This window comes from Giraffa tippelskirchi, chromosome 4, assembly GCF_054371585.1.
Source record: "Giraffa tippelskirchi isolate mGirTip1 chromosome 4, T2T-mGirTip1v1.2.pri, whole genome shotgun sequence".
Classification (NCBI taxonomy): Eukaryota; Metazoa; Chordata; class Mammalia; order Artiodactyla; family Giraffidae; genus Giraffa; species Giraffa tippelskirchi.
This window is the reverse complement of record NC_137278.1, coordinates 200731437-200752982: the sequence shown is the minus strand read 5'-3', so window position 1 is coordinate 200752982 and position 21546 is coordinate 200731437. Positions and strand designations below refer to the sequence as shown.

Here is a 21546-nt window from a genome sequence, read left to right as displayed (position 1 = left end):
TCACCATGGGCCGCTTTCCCTAGGACAGCAAAGCGCCTGGGTGCTGCGGGGCTGGCAAAGTTGTGTCTCCACGTTTCCCACAACCAAGAGCAAAACGCTGTCTGCAGTTTTCAGGATGCTTCTGGAAAATCCTGTTAGAATTTCTTGGGAAGATAAGTGGCCTAAGTCTCCAAAGAGAAAGAGAAAATGATTAGAAGAAAAAAAGAAAAGAAGATTATCTAGAGGTTAGGCATTCACTGGTAAGTCAGATTTTCACATGGTGAGTCCACTCGTTTTCCTGATTTCAACAAAATTCTAGATTAAGACTCACTCTGCCACACAATCACCAAAAAAAAAAAAGCCACCTAGCTGCTGAGTCGAGAAGCCTGACTGAAGCATGAATGAGAACAGACAGACACACCTACATATACATGTTCCACTACCTTCTCCTAACAAACTGCTGTAGGTGTCTCACAATCAGTACTTATATGAGAATTTGAATATACAGAATTCCCAAAATATTTATGCTAGTATTTATATAAGAAATCTTCTCTTTATCCCAGTATGTTATTCTGGCCAATGCATGGTACTTCTTTGGTAAGATATACACCAGCAGTGCACTCTTTTATGAATATGGAACAGTTACAGCTATTACAATAATAGTAAGAGTGACTGATATTATTTGAGTCCTTTGAAATGTACTAAGCACTTTACATGTGTTGTCTCATTAAATTCTCACAAGGATCCTACGAGGTAGTATTAATATTATCCTCAATTCTACAGAAGAGGGAATGAGCTTTAGTGGGTTTAAGTGCCTTATTCCGGGTCACACGGCCAGAGGAGGCAGAGCTGGGATTCCAACCGAGGCAGTGAGGCTCCACTGCGTTTACAGCTGATGCTGCTCTGCTGTAGGACATCAGCGTCCAAAAAAGTCCTAAGACAGCTTTCCACGATTGCATCTAACGATCCCTCCAGGGAGCGTTCCCAGGCCCACTTCTGCATCTTTCTCTCCTTCTTTCCTCTCCCTGTCTTCTCCCATACAGATACTTAATCCTCCCCCATGTGCCAGGCACTGTGTTATACTGCCAGGGCTTGACAGAAATACACGCTTCCCGACTGCCCTTGCGCTCAGAGTCCACACAGGGATACAATCATTCACTAATCACATTCAGCAATGTGTAATCATGAATAGATTCATGTAAGGAAGCACAGGATGCCATGAGGATAAGCAGCGTGAAGCCTTCATCTATGCTGTGGGGGACTTGACGGAAAGATCCCCCAAGGAAGTCAAGGAGCTGGTGGGGAGGAAAACAGCACTCCAGTCCCTGGGCCTGGAGTGTTTAGAAGCCCTGAAGTGGGAAAGCGCATGCCTATCCAAGAAGATAAAAAAGATGAAAGCAAAGCCCTGAGAACATGGGAAGAAGGGATGCCACGTGCAGGAGAGGCAGGAAGCGGCCAGACGTAGAAGGATTGAGAAGGCCTCACGAGGGGTTTCGGCTTTTCTCCCCAAAGCAACAAGAAGGTACCAAAGGAGGTGACGAAACAGAGGAGCAAGAGGATTTAGAGTTAAAATCAGAATGACTGAAACAATGGACCAAGGAATCTAAGCTAAAGAGAGAGGGGCTAGTATAAAGTGAAAAAAGACACAGAGGCTCTACCGACACACAAAGACAGCGCTCGTGGGACCTTGAAAGCTGAGGTGACAGGTAAGTGTGATCTGAGAGGAAGGCGCTGTCATGAGGTGGTTGGAGGTGGATTGTAATAAGGTCAAGGATGTCAGATGTGGGATGAAGAAAGACCGTGAGGCAGCAACCTCTCGGGCCAGGAACTGGAGAGGACAGACAGGTGGGTCATCCATGTGGGTGCTCAAGTCAGTGAGGCAGGAAACACTTCACGGAAAAGCTTCACACCACAGCTGAAAAGCCTGAGCCCTGAGGAAGCGGAGGTTTCCATAAAGCTGTGATGGACAGCGGTATAAAGGGCAACAGGAAACAGGACAGCTGAGAGTTTGTCCTCCAATGCCAAGGTGCAGAATAAACATTTACTGATCACCAGAAGGGCTTTCCAGGTGGCTCAGAGGTAAAGAAACCACCTGCCAATGCAGGAGATGCAGGTTTGATCCCTGGGTTGGGAAGAACCCCTGTAGAAGGACACAGCAACCCACTCCAGCATTCTTGCCTGGAGAATCCCACGGTTGGAGGAGCCTGGTGGGCTGTTGTCCACAGGGTCGCAAAGCATTAGACACAACTTGGCAACTAAACGACAATGATCACCAGAAAGGGTTGTTGGGAGATCCCAGGGGAAAGGCCAGATTAATAGGCAAAGGTGAAAGTGGTTTCAGAGGTAAAGTAAGAATGTGTGTCAGGGCCCAGGGCAGAGTAGACACTCAGTGAATATTTGTTGAAAGGGTGAATGAAGAGACATGAATCTGTAAACTCTGGTGATCTAGTAGGAAACATAAAAGGGAAAAGAGGAGCTGAAGAGCTAGGTTAAGGCAAGAAAGCCCTGAACAGTGTGGGGGTGATGGAGCAGAGCTCAGATGATCAGGGGCTGAGGGGGGCAGGGTCTGGTAAAATCCAAGATGAGAGGAACAGTAAAACTAACTCCACTAGGTTCCCTGAAGAAGGCGGGCACTTCGAAATGAATCAGACCCTACCAAAATAGGAACTTAGAAGTTTTGTTTGTTCAGTTCCCATTTAAATACATGTGACTTATATGACAGCATTTGTTTTCACTTCCTATTCTCTTTACTGAAAATAAGATATAAGTGATTCTTGAGGTGACCTAATGGTAACAGAGACCACTGAATCGAGCAGTGTGTTAAACCTGGGAACTGTCAGGTACCACCGCTGTCTGTTACCCTCCTGACACTATGAGGAACCCAAACCTTAGCAAAAGTCACAGATGACAGTCTGAAGAAGAAACCGCAGAAACTACCGCTCGGCTCAGGGAGTCCCTTGATTTCTTGCCTTCTGATACACTGTTGGATTTCTCCAACGTTCAACAGTGCCAAACAAAATCAGCAAATGACGAGACTCCCCTGGTGGTCCAGTGGCTTAGACTCCATGCTGCCAATCCAGTAAGCCCGGGTTCAATCCTTGGCCAGAGAGCTAGAGCTCACATGTCCCAACTACAACCTGGTGCAGCGACATGTGTTTAAAAATATATATATTTTTTAAAAAATCAGCAAATGATACTTTAAATAATTAATGTGCTCCCATGGGGTGAGAAATGTACAAAAAAAATTTTTTTAATGTCTTTCAAAATAGGCTTCACATTCCCCTAGGATGCTCCATAATGTCTGATGCTGCACATGGCTCCCAAACACACGCACAGTTAAGGCCAACTCGCCGAGAAGCTAGATTCATGTTGACTGGCTGTGCCCCTCTGCTGGCGGCTGCCTTTACGTTTCCAGGAATAGCATGCTGTGGCTGACACATTTTCAACTGGAGATAAATTTGAAAAGAGTGGAGACACAACAATGTGAAAGAAATGCTTCTTTTTCAAGCCGTCTCAACTTTTCCAGAGGGCGTGGGTAGATAAATCCTATAATAAGTACTCATTACTCCACGGTGGAGCCTGAAAACTCAGACATCAATAAAATGTTATCAAAGCAAAGCAAAAACACCCCCCTGCTAGAAGGACTTTCATCATCTGAGTCACAGAGGCTGGAAAGAGGCTGTGGAGGGGCCAATGTTTATCTCACAATCGATTCTATTTAGGTGATTTCCTGGTAACACAACATCAGTACTAAGAACTCAAAATGTGAAGTAAGCACTGGAAACTATCTTTCTGCAGAGACCATTACTTGATTAATTCTCCTATAAACTGCTTATTTTAGCAACAAATAGCTTGTACCAGAATCAAGTAAAATATAAAATTAGTAATTTCCTGGGTGCACATAAACTGCATGGCTCCTCTGCTACACCTGTGAGAAAGGAGGGCAGAAATAATCTAGATGACATCACATTTCCTTTCTTCAGTGAAGATGTGGCAACCATCATTTTACCTCTTCTGCACCTGGGTGAGTTAACCCAGGAAAATAAACACAAAAAGAAGCAGGACAAGACTTTTCCTTGAACTTCGAGCTCCGGTAAGTTCTCTCCTGAAAAAAATTTTTTTGTGCATTGCTGGAAAGTCAAGGTGAAAATGTCAGTCGCTCAGTCGAGTTGGACTCTTTGCGACCCCATGGACTGTAGCTCGCCAGGCTCCTCTGTCCATGGAATTCTCCAGGCAAGGATACTGGAGTGGGTAGCCATTCCCTTCTCCAGGGGATCTTTCCAACCCAGGGATTGAACTCGGGTCTCCTGCATTGCAAGTGGATTCATTCCTTACCACTTGAGCCACCAGGGAATAGATACAGAACACACTAGGATACAGAAGACACAAGGAGGGCTGTGTAAGCTGTCTTGGTTTGGGGGAGACATTTCCTTAAAGTTAGTTGGCTACACATATGTATAGAATCTAGAAAAATGATACTGATGAACTTATCTGCGGGGCAGGAATAGAGATACAGACATAGAGAACGGGCTTGTGGACCCAGCGGGGGAAGGGGAGGATGGAACGAATTGGGAGAAGCAGCACTGACATATATACATCACCACGTGTAAAAAGATAGCTAGTAGGAAGCTGCCGCGCAGCACAGGGAGCTTAGCTTGGTGCTCTGTGATGACTCAGAGGGGTGGGATGAGGGGTGGGTGGGAGGCTCAAGAGGGAGGGGATATATGTGTATGTATAGCTGATTTACTTTGCTGTACAGCAGAAACTAACACGACATTGTAAAGCAAATATCCTCAAATCAAAAATAAATTTAAAAATTTATATGGTCACTTCACAGGGAGAAAACCTTAATTCAGCTTTATTACAGAAAACAGCAGTCCTCTTCCTAGCATGAAGTCAGAGCATTTAGGGCTCAAGCCCCTCCTCTAAGGTCAAATGGACAACCTGCGTGAAAACAGTTTCAGACTGTTTCCTTAAGTTTTCACCAATAAAAAAAAATTACTGACAGTTTAACTGGAAATTTTAATCCTTATCATTTGCACAGCTAAAAAAAAAAAATCAAACAGCTACCTCGAAGTAAAAAGCACTACTTCATTAATTAGAGGTACATGTTGCAGAAAAATTATTATTTCAATATAACCCTTGAAAAATGGTTACAAAGAAAATATTGACAAAAGACAGTTTGTATAAAAAGTTTATTATTAGCTAAAGGAGAAAAGTAAAAGTGTGGGATTTAATGTCTGGCAACCCAAGGACACGAAGAGGGAACTCACATCACACGTGAGCATGCATACACTCACACACACTACACAGGGCTGTTCTGGTCTGGCCATAATAAGTGAGGCTCAACATCTGTGTCCTGCCTTTACAGAAAACCAGAACACCTAGGGGGGTGATAACTGACTCCACACAGGTGAGAGCACAGAGGCCTAGAGGCACTAGGGGCCTCACCCTCCATCAGAGCCAATAAACAGAAGACGACACAGCACCCATGTCACCTGATTCTAGTTCAGTGCCCTGCACACCTTCATTCACTCAAGAGGGTGGAGGCCACAGGAAGAGACCCGTGAGCACCGAGGCAGAGCTTGGGCCATGCCACACATATCCCTGAGAACTCTCTGCTGTGCAAGACCAGCCCTGCTGTGTGGACTTCTCTAGGAAAATAGGTTTCATTAAAAACATCCAGGAAGGTGCAGCCAAGGCGAACATAAACTGCACATAAACACCAGCGGGAAGCCATCTGGCTCCCACGACTGTACCTCTGTCTGCATTTTGGATGACTGCCTCTGTCGTCAATAACTCAGTTTATCAGACTGCTCAGGAGGAGAGTCCAGGGTAAGGGCCAAACGCCCCGAGAACGTAGTACGAGCAAATGGAACATCATCTGTCACAGACCTGCCAGGAGATTCCAAAAGCACCTCCTAGTACAGCAGCAGTCACACGTGGTGGACACAAGTGTAAAAACCGCCTACTTGGAAATCCAGTATCTACAGACTATGGCCCTCAACTCGGCTCAACGTGGGGCCAGGTTTTATTCCTTCTCCACTGCAGTCACTATTTTCACTTAACTTCTGATGTGGTCTTTTTGTTGAATAAAAAGAAAAAAAAAAATCAAGCTGAAATTCAGAAACAGATATTTCCTGAAGTTCCAGGATAATATAAGCATGCACTATTTTATCAGAAGGTTTCTAAAAGGAAGACAGGAACAGAGAAAGACAAATAGAAGTTGTCTTTTAAAGAATTACTTCACGAATTAGAGTGATTCTTAATTTCTTTTTAAGAATTACTTTACAAATTACTGATGAATATAGGGATTTTTTTTGGGGGGGATCATAACCATCACATGTGGTTATTTCCTGGGGGCTTCTGTTTTCCTTTCTAATTTCTTTAGCTGTTGTCTACTGACCCCATCTGGCAAAACTAGAGAGGAAGTTATACTGGCCCAAGCTTCTGGCAGGTCTAAATTATTCATTTTATGTAGGAAGAAACTAAGAAAACAGAAGCTCAGGGTGGAAGAATTTGAGGGTTTCTTAGCTTCACCCTTCTACAATACACATGGTAAGAGGGGAACCGTAAATAACAAAAGGTCATGGCATTCTATTAATACCTGGAAGAATTCACGTTGCTGCCTTTGTTATCATAAAGATGCTTGTTAGGATTCTGATCTGCGATTACAAGTTTTATTAAAACTGAGACCTCTGCTTGCTTGCTTGTTCAATAATGATACAAAGATTAATTATTTCAAAAGTGTATCCAGCATAACTGGATAAGATTTTAAATAGAACAAACTTGTTTAAGTTTTTAAGTACAGAGTTACTAAATACAGAGAAATGTCAGTTTAAACCATGCAAATCAGCCTTGAGATCATAAGTTATTGCTGTCTCTCATTCTTACTATCAACATTCAGAACTAGTTTCTAACTAAAGGGGGATAAAAATTACAAGGAGAGACTGAAGGACAGTTTTTAAAACACACTGAGAGTTTCATTTTAATTTACATCGGACTTATTCCGCCATTTGTGAAGGTGACTACAGCGTTCAAACAGTTTCAACTCTTTTTTGAATGTTTGCTGTCTGAGACACTTGAGTTTTTAGACTTGCTGTTATTTGAACATATTTGGGTGATTTCCACTAATAAGTGCAATGAAATACAGAATAATATTGGGTTGCCATCACTGCAGACTGTATCATTCCTTTAACTTAACACGCCTTTCATACATCTCTCTAAGATCAAAAGGAGAAGTCTAAACACAGAGATTTCTGCTACGGCTGGGTATGGCCGTTTAACCGCTTCTTTCAACCAGCCAGAGATGGCAGGACCCTCCTTTGAAGTGGCAGCACTGGTGGTCTTTGAAGTCCCCTGTCTACTGCAGAGAGGCTCTGGTGGGGTTTGTCTTGTAGCCAGCTGTCACCATGAAGGCAGACATGACGTATATCCAACAGTCTCACTTCAGTCTGTCAAGTGCCTCATTTCATAACCAGTCACCATAACAAAGGAGACCTGAACTCTCTGACACCAGAGCAACCATCTACAATGAAACTTACTAGGTGCATCTTGAAGGAGGCTGATTTAAATACTGGAATGATTACACATGGCGGAGAGATCATGGCTGTGAATTTAACTGTCACATCTCCTCAGACCCTTGAATGTTAAACATGTAGCTTCCATATGTTTATAAATAAAATGTTTCATGACAACAGCATCTTCGATCTTTGCACTGATGAAAAACGAAGTCTGCAGAAATCAGTAAACTGCTTTAAAAGCACAGTTTACGTTGCTGACAACCAACTTTCTTACATTGTTGTTGTTCAGCTGCTCAGTTGTGTCCGACTCTTTGCAGCACGCCAGGCTTCCCTGTCCTTCACTTCACAAACTCCTATCCTGGAGTTTGTTCAAACTCATGTCCATTGAGTCGGTGATGCTATCTAACTATCTCATCCTCTGCTGCTCCCTTTTCCTTTTGCCTTCAATCTTTCCCAGCATCAGAGTCTTCCAAAGAGTTGGCTCTTCCCATGAGGTGGCCAAAGCACTGGAGCTTCAGCTTCAGCATCAGTCCTTCCAATGAGTATTCAGGGTTGATCTCCTTTAGGACTGACTGTCCTTGCTGTCCAAGGGATCTCAAGAGTCTTCTCCAGCACCAGTTTGAAAGCATCAATTCATACGACATCTCATATTTCCCCATTATTTCACAGCACACATTTCTAGTCATTTACTAAAGCTGTCCAAACTATTTTCAAGAGGAAAACCTGAAAGTAAATTGGAAAATTATGGACAGACTACACTCCTGCAATGACCTAAGACATGCTCTCAGAGAATGAAGAATCAGGTGGCCAGAATGACGCCCACAGGGCCTGCCTGTTAGTAGGCTGTGGCGGCCTCAGCTGATGCAGATGCTGCCAATTCCAGGCTAGGGGAGGGAAGGCGACAAGGATTTCCTCAAGTGACAAGGATGAAAACTTGTATGAAAGATACGTATGAAAATGGTTACTTAAGCATGTCATCACTGTTGCCGGATCAACCAGGTAGGGTCTATGGATTCTAAGTTTCTTTGGGGCCTTGGACTGGTGGGACCAGCCCTCCCTATGGGGCTGTCAAGGGCTATGGTGGAGACAAGAGACGTGTCAAGGTCGCCGATGTCTACTGACTACCTGTCTCTAAGTGCTGTATACACACGGCCTCTCCTGACACGCCAGGTGCACCACGTTACACCAACACCTTCGCAGCACTATGTACACGCCAGTGCCCTTCTCTGACCGCTCAAGGAGCTGAGGCAAAGCAACTCACCTGAGGTCACAATCTATAAGTGATGGATCCATAATTCCAACCAAGGCGTCTAGCTCGAGAGCCCACTTCTTAGCCACCAGGCATGACAATTTCCCTGCAGCTTTGGAGGGGCCTCTGAACCAGAGTCACAGCACAGAGTCTCGGCACCTAAGCTGTCACCTCTGCCTTTCTTGGACTCAACTCCCCTCCCACCAAAGGCACCTAAGTTCAGCTCTGTAGGATAAGAGCGCCTTCTCAGATGAGATGAAAAAGCCTGAGGGAAAGACTGCTTGGAAGGTGAGAAATCAAGAGCTCTGAATTTGGATGGTTTCCAGTTGACATGGCAGTGAAATACCGGAGTAAGGATACACGGTTGGTACGAAGGAGACTTCGCTTGAATCTCAGAAGAGAGAACTGGGCTGAAAATACAAACCTGATGTGCTCACAATTCTACTACCATATAATACAGCTGGCATTCTTCAGCACAACCTGAAGAATAACTTAGAATAGATAAATAAACAAAAGCTCTTCTTCTCCTGACTCTTCCTAAGACTGAGCACGTGCATAAGCCACCTCCTCCAGGAAGCCTTCTGTGGATCCTTCCACAATGGATTATATGCTGCCCTCTGCTTTGTTTTTGTTCTTAAGTGAAAGTAGATTTGGAGAGACACACGCATTCCACGGGCACAATGCTGTCCCTCTCAAGGCGAGAATGGCCCTTCCTCTTCTACTTGTAAAGCCCTCTATTCAGATCCTGACCAGTGGCACTTAGCAAACTGAACCATGATTATAGACAGGTTCATTCTCCAGTCTTTCCCAATATATGTGAACTTCCTGAGGCACAGGCTGTATCCAATACCTTGTTTTCAATGCTCAGTATCTGGAAAAATATATGGTATTCAATAAATACTTATGGAAAAGGTAGCATAAGTGAAAGTATTTTATTTTCTGAGCATGACTGTCAATTTAAAAATGAGGAAAATATAATTTGCTATAAATACTCAGATCAGTACAGGATTAGGTTTAGAAAACCAGATTACAAGCTGTCCATTTTGGCAGCAGCTGAAAGTAAGAAGGCGAAGGGAAGGCTGGGGAGTTTAGTTACAAGCTCATTGCCACATGGTCTTCTCCAGGCCGCCCGGCTACCAGTCCTGCTTCATGGTGCTACCTGGTCCCGTGTGAAAGAGTATTCGCTGTATCACACTGATAACTCCTATATAACAGACTGGGTAGACTCAAAGACGTAGGGGATTTAATAAATCCTTAAGAATAAAAAGAGGACCCCTGGCAGCAGCCACTGTGCAGACCCCTCCCGCCTGTGTCCAGCACCACTTCCTCTGCAATCACACCTGACAAACAAGAGTGAGAAAGACAGAACTGCAGAGAAAAATTTACCGCCTTCAGAAGCGACAATCGAGCAGGAGAAGCAAGCAGGCGAGTTGTAATGAGGCGTGTGCTGCCCATACGCACAAAAGGAAGCTGAGTCATGTTTAAGCGACTGTGCTGCCCATTTTCACATCAAAGAACCAAAAACTACTGGCAAGGAGGTGCGCCTGCCTCTCCCTTCTGCCGGCCTGGCTGACTGGGAAGGGAGAGGACTTGTAAGCTGAAGGGAGCACCCGGGGGGACGACAGGGAGACCTGGAGTGGAGAAGAGATTGGTCCAAGGTGTCCTGCAGGCTGTAAAACGCACTTCAGTCAAGTGTCACTTTTTTGTTCAAATAATTTTTAAAATCTGCACAATTTTAACATGCAAATAAATTTTTTAAAAAATCTGTGTTAAAAATAAAAAAGATATCTAGCAAACCATTGGTAAAATCTCATTATATTCTAGGTCAAGAATTTATACTTAACATACATGCCAAACATACATGGCCAAACAATGGCAAAATGGCAATTTGAAAAAAAAAAAAGTATTGCTATTAAAAATGAGCTTTAAAAGTAAAATAGGTAGTACTGACATATATACACTACCATGTCTAAAACAGAGAGCTAGTGAGAAACCGTTATATAGCACAGGAAGCTCAGCTTGGTGCTCTGTGATGGCCTAGAGGCATGGGATGGGAGGGGTTGGGGATGGGATGGGGGGGTCCAAGAGGATAGGTGTATACATATAGCCAAGTCATGTGGTTGTACAGCAGCAAACTGCATTGCTGTATATCACAACATTGTAAAGCACTTATACTCAAAAAAAAAAAAGAAGACAAAGGGATTTTTAAAAAAGTAAAACTCAGAACTCGCGCACATGTTAGTCATATTGAGAGTACATCTTTTCATTGGTCAGAATATTAAAAAATATACTTTAGGAACAGATATAAACCCACCTTATTGAGTGACAAGGAAAAAGTCTTGCTATTTTAGAGGCTTTCTTTAACATTTAGTTAGCAATGTGCTCTTTCAGAAAATAAATTCACTCTGGAAGAATAACAGCAAAGATATTTACAACATTCAAGCACTAAAAAACAAAACCATGTCCAAAATTTTAACTTCACAGCAACACTGCTGAAGGCAAACATTGCTTCTACCCCTGGCAACTCTGAAACTGGTTTACAATAGAGCAATTTTCTACTCTGTGTTCATACAGACTCTCGAACTGAACAAAACACAAAACCTGCCACAAGCTGAGCAGAGTGAAGTTTCAGAAGAAGAAAACCATGTGAAAAAGAACAAAGCAAAGGTGAGAGGACCCCCTGAGTTTCACCCTCAGAATGATTCCCTTCATCCTCTCCATCTGCTGACACAGGTGAGGAGAGGTTTTCCTTCCCTGGGTCATCACCCCACCTCCGTAAGTGTGAGGCGTGGTCTCCACGTAGGGCAGCAAGTAGCAGGAACACGGGTAGGTAAGGGGGTCCTGCAGAACACAGGAGAGGCGGAAGGATCACCTTCCTTTGATGGGTTTCCTCTGCTCGCGCTTTAAAAGGTTCTGTATTTTGTTTTAATGAGAGAGATGGTTCCCAATTTCCCATTGCTCCTTGAGAAATTCAGGATGCACACATCCTCCTTCTATCGGAAGGGGCATTTCTTGTCAGCAGCTAAATTGAGGCAAGAGACAGAGATGTTGGACCTGAGGTAGATAATGAGCACTGGGGCTGACCAAAAAGTTTGTTTGGTTAGGGAATACCTTCTTTAATACAGTTCTTGGTGAAAATGAAACATAGGCCTTTTATTTGTACTTAAAACCAAACGAACTTTTTGGCCAACCCAATAGAATGTCCCTAGCCAAAAAAGCCATTTTAAGATATTTCAAACAAATACTTGTAAATTACTTTGGTGCATACAATTAATATATTCAGGCAAATTAACAGTAGGATCAGAAGACAGATTAAAAAAAAAACAAACAAGGACAGATGATGAAAGCTGGAGAGGACAATGGATGAGGGTTATGTGGCCAAAGAAGAACAGATATAAAAGCGGTGTCTTCATACCTTAAACCACTTAAAGCCCAAATGACGGGTCTCATGCAATATTTCACTCAACAGCTTCAGACAGGCAGTGAGAAGCAGAATGGTGAAAAGAAGATAAACAAGAAAGAGAGAAAGAAAAAGGCATGCAATTAAAAGCAAATTATTTACAACCACTTCAAAAGATATTTCCAGTTTCTTACAAAGCTCAATATAGTATTCCCTACAATCTAGCAATCACACTCCCAGGTATTTACCTAAATGAGTTGAAAACTGATGTCCATACAGAAACCATGGATGTTTACTGCAGCTTTATTCACAACTGGCAAAACACTGGAAGCAACCAAGGTGTTATTCAATAGGCGAAGGAATAAGAAAACTGTGACACATCCATGTAGTAGAATATATTCAGAGAAAAAACAAAATAAGCTCTCAGGCCACAAAAAGACATGGGATAACTTTCAAATGCAGAGGCTGAAGGAAAGAATCCAGTCAGAAAAGGCTACAGGAAATAGACTAGGGAGCAGGGAGGTAGGGGGAAGGATGAAGTGGAGGAGCGTGGGGAATTTTTAGGGACTGAATCTACTCTGTAGGATCCTGTGATGATGGATACATGCCATTAAGGACTCAGTAAAACCTGTAACACGTGTAACACAGAGAGTGATCCAAGATGTAACCTATGGACTAGTTAATAAAGTATCAATACTGGCCCATCAATTTTAACAACCGCATCACATCAACGCAAGGTGTTGACAGAAATGGAAACTGAGATTTAGGAAGGAGGATGTGGAAAGTCTCTGTACATTGTTCAACTTCTCTCTCAACTAAAAAACTGATCTAATTATCAATCAGCCCCAGAAAGCAAATTACAAACAGCTCACACAGTAGCCTAAAAAAGAACATGTAACAGTGGTCTTTATACATGATTTATTACTAATCGCCAACATTTCTACGTGATCTTTGGTACAAAAGTTGTTGTTTAGTCACTAAGTTATGTTTGACTCTTGCGACCCCATGGATTATGACCTGCCAGGCTCCTCTGTCCACGGGATTTCCCAGGCATGAATACTGGAGTGGGTTGTCATTTCTTTCTCCCGGGGATCTTCTCGGCCCAGAGATTGAACCCACATCTCCTGCACTGCAGGGGGATTCTTTATCATCTGAGCCCCCAAGGGAAGCCCCTAGTATGGAAGACTTGTCACTAAATAATGATCCCAAAGCAGAAAAAAAATCTTGATAGAAAAAAAGCAAAAAACAACAAACCAGGGGTGGGGGGAACATTCTGAAAAGAAAAGGGAAGAATGTAGAACAGGTAATACCCAAGGAAATCCCTCCTTGCCCTGGGACAATGGCTGACACCATCCCCTTCTCTGAGGCTCTCCACTACCCCAGGATCTGTTTAATAGTACATTAATAAATACTCAAATAGAAAGTGGACCACGGCATTTATCTAAGAATAGGGTGCTAAAAGAAACTCATTCTGGAAAGACTGATTTTCTGTCAACTTTGCTAATAAATGTCAGTCTTTCTACACTTGACACTAAAGAAGCCACATGCCTGTGTCTAACGTATGAGGGGATTGCCTGGTGGACTCCATGATATGTCTGCTTTGCAAGGCACCCTTCTTCCCGGCTATGAAATACCCTAGTTCATAAAGAGCCACGGTGGTCTGAGCAAAGGGCTCCCCAAAAGATTCACGTTACCCTCTCAGTGAACACTTTTCACCTGGTTTAGCCCTTATGTTTCTCCAACAAAGAGATGGAAACACTGAGAAAATTACGATGAGAGCCTTCACTTGTTAAAGCTATTTCTTCCTCTCACACCTCCCACCTTTATTCTTCCTAGTAAAAAGTTTAACACAAGGGTATGAGGCTCTAAAAAGATGTATAAAAACAGAGAAAACAGACAGCAGCAGAATTCTTTACCAAGTCACCTCGAGGTGGAGACATGCAGATCTGGGACTCCAGGTGTCACGACACCTATGTCCCTCACATCTGTTACAACTTTTAACTGCTCCTGTGGACAAGACAGACTACAAAAGAAACTTTCTGCTCTTTGAATCAACATGTCTGACTCAGAAATGTGTATGTGTTCCCATCCTATCTGTGTTTAAAAGCAGAGTTGTGCTTAGTCTGGTAACAAACAGGCAAATTCCATTTCATCTCATCAGATGTATGTGTCAGCATACACATCAATATACACAAGTCAGCCCCAGACACTTAGAGCAGAGACCTCTGCGTGAACATCAATCAATTCTTAACATGACTATATTTCAATTCTTATTTAAGTCTGAATACTTACACTTGATGATGCATATTTGAAACCCTGCAAACACATGTTACGTACAGTTCACCTAGACTACACTGGTTCGGTTTTACCTTTCCTTTACTCAGCAGCATGGCCTGTAACTGCACAAAATCGCAGACCTGTTTCTCAGCACTGGTCCTGGCTGACTCCTCCTGCGCCAGCACCATCTCTCGCTCTGCGGTTATCTGCACACTCTCTCTTAGGGCTTCTTCCAGCTCTTCAATCCTGTCATCCTTCTTACGGAGACTGTCCTGGAAAACGATGGAAGACTCGGTGAAGGAGGCTAATTGGTTAACACAAAGAGAGCCTATTTGCCAAGAAAAGGGCTATCTGCTGATAAAATGTTCTTCCCTTCAGACGTAAATCTAGGACAGAAAGATGTGGACACAAAAGAGAGAATAAGACAAGGGAAGAAAGAGTAAAGAAGCTCAAGAAGTACATTGTTATTGAGAGCAAAGCGTCAAGTGAATTAAGCAAGAAACCTGTGATGGACTTTCTCCATTAACAGATACAAGAAAATTGTGTTAGGCAGATAGGTAGCTAGGGCTTGATTAGGTAAAAACACAAAGCTGTTTTTGAACTACTCTCTAAACTGGGCTCAAGGCCAGCTTTGATGAAGCCTAAGTAATAAGACTCAATAGCAAAACATTTTCTTTCCCTCTGAAGTTAAGCCTAGATGAAAAAGTTAAGTAAACAGCATGATCAGTCAGATTATATTCTACATACAGATTATATTCTACATATATACGGTTGGCAAACTAATTTTTAAAAGAAATGAAAAAGATTTTTTCCCTAATGAATTCAATAGAGCAAATATTTTTCTCAATCTCATACAAGAAAAATACAAATGATAACTGGATGTAGGTAACTGGTCTGGCTAAGGATGAGTGATTTGGTTAGCCAACCAAAACCACTAGCCCTGATAATTTATACAAACTAAGAAGGAAGTTTTGAGGAGGTAAATATGGATTTCTATCAGAAAGGCAAACATGGCCTATTACACACAAATATGAATTACTAGCTGAGAATTCTTACAGCAAACACTGCCCAAAGCTCTAACAAGTGACTGAAAATTACTGCAATGATAACATTAACAAATTCAAATAGCACTTACTCTTCTCCAATAGAGAAGACCAAACTGTGAACTGCCAGGAAAAAGCATTCAGGCTTGAGGTGGATCACTTTAATACTTAGGATATAAAGTGCTTATTTTTTATTTATTGTGCTATAACAAGTTACCGCAACACTTGGCAGCTTATAGTAATGGAGAACAAATTGTTTGTCTACACAGTTTCTGTGGGTCAGGAGCAGTTTAACCTAATAGCTCTGGCTACAGGTTCTCTGATGGGGGACAGCTGAGATGTCAGCCAGGCTTCAGCCCTCTGCTTCCCCATACATGGGGGCAAATTGGTGATGACCACTGGCTACTGAAAAAGTTGGCCTAAAGCTCAGCATTCAGAAAACTAAGATCATGGCATCCGGTCTCATCACTTCATGGCAGACAGATGGGGAAACAGTGGAAACAGTGGCTGACTTTATTTTTCTGGGCTCCAAAATCACTGCAGATGGTGACTGCAGCCATGAAATGAAAAGACGCTTACTCCTTGGAAGGAAAGTTATGACCAACCTAGACAGCATATTAAAAAGCAGAGACATTACTTTGCCAACAAAGGTCCATCTAGTCAAGGCTATGGTTTCTCCAGTGGTCATATATGGATGTGAGAGTTGGACTATAAAGAAAGTGGAGCGCAGAAGAATTGATGCTTTTGAACTGTGGTGTTGGAGAAGACTCTTGGACTGCAAGGAGATCCAACCAGTCCATCCTAAAGAAGATCAGTCCTGGGTGTTCATTGGAAGGACTGATGTTGAAGCTGAAACTCCAATACTTTGGCCACCTGATGCGAAGAGCTGACTCATTGGAAAAGACCCTGATGCTGGGAAAGATTGAGGGCAGGAGAGGAAGGGGACAACAGAGGATGAGATGGTTGGATGGCATCACCGACTCAGTGGACATGGATTTGGGTGGACTCCAGGAGTTGGTGATGGACAGGGAGGCCCGGCGTGCTGCGATTCATGGGGTCGCAAAGAGTCAGGCACGACTGAACTGAACTGAACTGGCAAAGGGCCTCTGAGGCTCGTCTCCCCATGGTGCCTGGCATTCCTTGGTGCAGGTGACCCAGGAGGGCAGGGTGTCCATGTCTCTTGTTCCAGCTTCAGAAGTCACATGTTGTCATTTCTGACACTTTCTACTATGCACGAGGGCTGACCTTGACACAAGGCTACACAAGGGCCTGAGAACCAAAAGGTGAGGATGCTCTGGGGCCATCTTGGAAGACAGTTTTCATGGCACCCAAGGATATGGCTCCAGTATAAGAAAACTGGATTACTAATGCAGCAATGAAGAATGAAGACAGAGATTTTCAAAAGTGCTCTGAGAGAAACCTAACAGTTTGGACAACAGAGCCCTTACTGAAAAGACAGCTTTGGTTAAGAGATTATTTTAGTGTGGAAACCAAACAACACTAAATTAAAATGAAATCCAAACACACCAAAAATGTGAAAGGCAGATATTCAGAAGACTTCACAAAACTGAGTTATATATCAGCATATCATTGGATATGACATATGAGAATGCAAAATATGCATTCTGTCAAGATTTAGAAGAAAACCTGCAACTGGCTTGAATTCTAAAGAGAGGTGTTGTGGTTATGGTAAAAAATAGAGTAATCCAACTTAATTCAATGACAATTCAGTCCTAGGAATATACAATATGCCAATCAAAGTTCAACTGAAAAACACTACTGGGTCAATGTCTAGATAGCTATACATAGAGGTTTATTAATAAGTTGTTGTTGCTCAGTCACTAAGTCATGTCTGACCCCTTTGCCACCCTATGGACTGCAGCATGCTGGGCTCCTCTTTCCTCCACATTTCAGTGAAGTTCCTTTCTTTGGGGAATGGACCCATTTTTTAAAGAAAATATGAGAATGCAATATTCAGAGTCTTGTTGACTCCCCCTAGGTATTGCCCTCTGTAATCTCCTGATCTCTCATGAATTTTCAGCATAAAATCTATCTACTCTTTAGGCAGACAGGAGGAAAAGTCACAAAATTCAGCCAAAAACAAATCTAATTTGACTCTACAAAAAAAAGGCTGATTCGTCCTGTTTGGAGTTAATCCACTTTTTAGCATTCACTATCTGGAAGAAAAATATGATGGCAGCCTGGGGTCAGGGAAACTAAGCAGAGAAAGAGACTTTCATTCACTGGCTCTCAAACTGACTTTTCATATGGTTGAAGTGATTCATGCAACCCTAAACTTAAGACATGTCCTGTGAGCTACAGACAACTCAGGAAAGAGCCAGGTGGAGACAGTAAAGGAACACGCTTTACCATTTTAAGTAGCTGCTGTCACTTCAAATGAAAGCGGTACCTGTAGAATTTTATGTCAGCTGCCATAGATCACGTGTACGCTCATCAATACTAACACAGGCCAGTTCTCTGGCTCTGGATTAGGCACTGCAGCCTGCTGTTACGCCAGCTCTACTTACTAGCGGGGGTCCAGTGTGACCCCTTCATTCACAGAGGAAAGGGTTCGAGAAGGAGGTTTCTGTGACTAGTAGGGTGGGGTGGGGGGTGGTGGTGGTGGGAGATGGGAGGGGGAGAAAGGAGAAGAGACGCTACTGAAGAATTCCTCTGACTCTTAAAAAGCAAGCCTCCTACACTCACACAAGATTAGGCACAAGCTGTGACAGCTGTAACTTTGCTCAGGCAATTCCACAAGAAGACAGGGCGGACCCGCTGGCAAATCCCATAATCCCACCCCCCTGCTTCCCTCCTCTGAACTTTGCTTCTTGACATCGGCTCTGTCAACATCAGCTTTGTGCCAGCTGTGAGACTACTCCCCACTGCCTGGCCTTCAGATCAAACATTCAGAAAGAAAAGCAAAGGAAAAAGGAAAAAGAAGGAACAGCGGCAATTAAAAATTAATTTTTTGTTCCCTTCAAACATCTCCCTCAAAATTAAAAGAAAAGACTCAGTAATACAGTACCATAAAAAGAGATCACTTGATATGGACGGATCTCATTAAACTTTTCTCAGCAGCAGAAGGAAGGGCAGTGCAGACTTCATGGAGGACACTGGAGGTAACAGCCCTGCGCACTCATCGCCCTGCCCCTGGTCGTGCTGGTGGAGGTCACTCACTCGGGTAAACGGGTAAACGTTGAGAGCCGCTTCCTCTGGGGTAAACAGCACTCACCGGAGAGTTTAACTTGTGCTGAGAGATACTAATGTTAACCGCTATTCATCATCCTTAATGTGAAGAGATGGCGCTTCTTTATCATCCTCCACCCCACTGCTTACCTTCCTTCCTCCTTCTCAACCCCCAAACACAAATACACGTGAGGAAGATTTCATTAAAATCATTCAACATGTCAGAATTCAATGGCCAACTTCTCAGATGTTTAGTGAGGGGGGTAAAAAATTGAAGCCAGATGCACTGATGAAGTCAATTTTAAGAAAGGAATGCTAGCCTAACACAGGGACAGAATGTGGTTTCACACCAACTACTTTTTGTTTTAAGGAAATGCCTTGGGTCAAAACGAAAGATATGTTCTTCTCCGCTCTCTTTAAAGTCACTCAAATATCTCCCACAGTTCAATTTGTTAAAAATCAAAGTCAAAACAAAAGCAGGTGCATTTCATTAAAGAAATGGAAACATATACATGAAAAGCAATGCTATATATATATATACACACATACATATACATATATATAATGTGTACAGAACATCTAGGACAAATAGCCCACATGGATGGCCAGCTTCTCTTCTTGAATATTCTGGTCACTGATTATCCGAAGCTTGGGGAAGGACGTGTGGTTTACTTAATTATAGGACATCTCCTCTGATCAATAATGCTTATAAAAAGAACAAGCACATCTTTTCCAAGTCTTCACCAAAAACCTCAAAATAAGCTTTTACTTAACGTAATAAACAACTGATGTTGCCCATAAGCGGGTGTCTCTTGTCTCTGAGGTCTTGGCAAAGGGGCTGCATAGACACCTGCTTCTGCTCTCTGTTAACGGCTCTCCTCGGAGATTTCAACTTCCAAATTCAGAGGAGGAGCTTCCACAATAACACAAAGGAAAGGATTAAACCATTTGTTTCACTGAAGGAGACCCCAGTACTTTTAAGAATTTTCCTGCCAAATGTAACGTTAATCACTCATCTTTTTATGGGGCGCATTCCTGAAATAAACTCAAATGATGTGACTAAAAGTTCCCATAAAATAGTGCTAAACTTAACTAAAGGAAACAGCTTATTAGCAGGCCACACAATTGTACTATCAGTAAACATTCTTTCAGTAAATCCCACTGGCTATCAAATGGAACTGAATTCTGTCCAGGGGGAAATGTATCTATTGAGGACATTTCAGACATGGCAGAATTTCTTTAAATAATTTAAAGACTTGTTTTGCTTTTTTCTTAAATGGTAAGAAGGGGCACAGTTTGACCTAAAAGCTTTAAAAAGTTACACATGTGCCAACAGTATGAGTAGGTGCTTTACCTGCAGGAAAACACAATTTTCGGATTAATTTCAGCAACTATCCACACATGTAAAAACAGATGCTGATTTGTATGTACACTTTTCCTGTGTAATCCCTAATTCCATTTAATATGTATTGAGAACTCCATAAAACCCACCTATGCTCACATTCTAGACAGAAGAAGCCCTAAGAAAAAAATTAACCAAAATGGAAGAAATGATGTAGAATTAAATCTTTAAATAGGTTGAGAAGATCTGTTAAGAAGAAGCCAAAATTTATTTTTACAAAAACAAGAACAGTAACATTTGGCATGTGACACATCACGTACTATTTCTAGAAAGATGTCAATCTTAATTTTTAAAATGGTTTTCTTAAATAATTATCCCCATGGCCAATGTAAAACCAAGGATAAGTAGTCTTTATAAAATAAAAAACTCTCACCAAAATAGAGGAAAAAATTTTTTTTTAGGTAGAGCAAATAAAATGTAATTTTGAAGAAAAACACAAATGTTTCACTTATTCTGCACCAGGAGGAGAATATGCCTAAATACATGAAAAACTGCTTTTTCCTATCTCTATCTCTACTTCCTCTGAACTTTATCCTCAATATTCACTGGTCTCAGGAGAGCTGGTTTGTGGAAGCCGCCACGTCTTTTCAGCAGGCCCATCAGTCTCCCTGACAGTGCCCTCTCTCAAGGTTAAATCCAGATATCTACCTTTGTTATAAATAAAAACAGAGCACCAAATGCTATTGATGTGAGCCCCCTGCCCCCAGTTCAGTCTGCCCTGCTGTATTAGAATGTGGCTAAAACCTGCAGTTCTGTCAAAAGACAAAATAAGTGTCACGGCTGAAAGAATAAAAATACATAAGGTGACCGACCATTCTGAACCAACGGAGGATGATGTTTCCTTTGTTAAAATGTGAGAGGCTCGTAATGGGTAACCTGTGAAATTTTCAAGAATATTAGGATGCTAAATATAAGATCATTATACATGATTTTTAAAATCTGTAACTAAATTTTTAATTTAATATTTGTAATAATTATAGCTGTAATTAATGAATATCTTAGGGCTTCCCTAGTGGCTCCGATGGTAAAGCATCTGCCTGCAATGCAGGAGACCTGGGTTCAATCCTTGGGTCGAGAAGATCCCTTGGTGAGGAAATAGAAACGCGCTCCAGTATTCTTGCCTTCCCAGGCAATCCTACGGTTGCAAAAAGTCAGACAGGACTGATCCACTAACATTTTCACTTTTGTTTTTTTTTAACATATGCAAAACATTAAGAAAGGCTAAAAAGAAATTTTAAAAAATAGCCCTTAACCTAAGGCAGATATAAACTAGACAAAAAGGGGGAAGGAAGGGAGGATTAAATCACCAAGGAAGATTTCTAAAACAGGGTATTGAAAACTAAAAAGCAATAAAATATAATTAAACACACAGGTTGAGGAACAACAGGGAAGACAGTAACAAGAACAGAGTCGAGTTCACCAATAATTCATTTTAAGCCAGAACCTTTAGGTGGTAAAACTAGAAATCCACAGAAAGACTGTGC

At 42.2% G+C, this 21546-nt stretch overlaps 1 protein-coding gene and 1 long non-coding RNA gene across 33 annotated transcripts in view; one reads left to right on the top strand and one right to left on the bottom strand.

Annotated features, from left to right (window-relative positions):
- The window catches only part of ERC1 (ELKS/RAB6-interacting/CAST family member 1), a 266710-nt gene that overhangs the window by 117931 nt on the left and 127233 nt on the right, over positions 1-21546 (bottom strand). For 30 of the 32 annotated variants that reach the window (XR_014083087.1, XM_081594049.1, XM_081594055.1 and 27 more), the window contains one exon: positions 14569-14700. The exons of the other annotated variants lie outside the window; for them this stretch is intronic. Coding sequence is in view for 29 of the 30 variants with exons in the window: in XM_081594049.1 (XP_081450175.1) it covers positions 14569-14700 (132 nt within the window). In the remaining variant the exon portion in view is untranslated. The remainder of the gene's footprint in view (positions 1-14568; positions 14701-21546) is intronic. 32 annotated transcript variants of the gene reach the window in all.
- The window catches only part of LOC145546645 (uncharacterized), a 37645-nt gene continuing 19824 nt past the window's right edge, over positions 3726-21546 (top strand). Inside the window, exons 1-2 of the long non-coding RNA XR_014083094.1 lie at positions 3726-4072; positions 11326-11418. This is a non-coding gene — a long non-coding RNA (uncharacterized LOC145546645). The remainder of the gene's footprint in view (positions 4073-11325; positions 11419-21546) is intronic.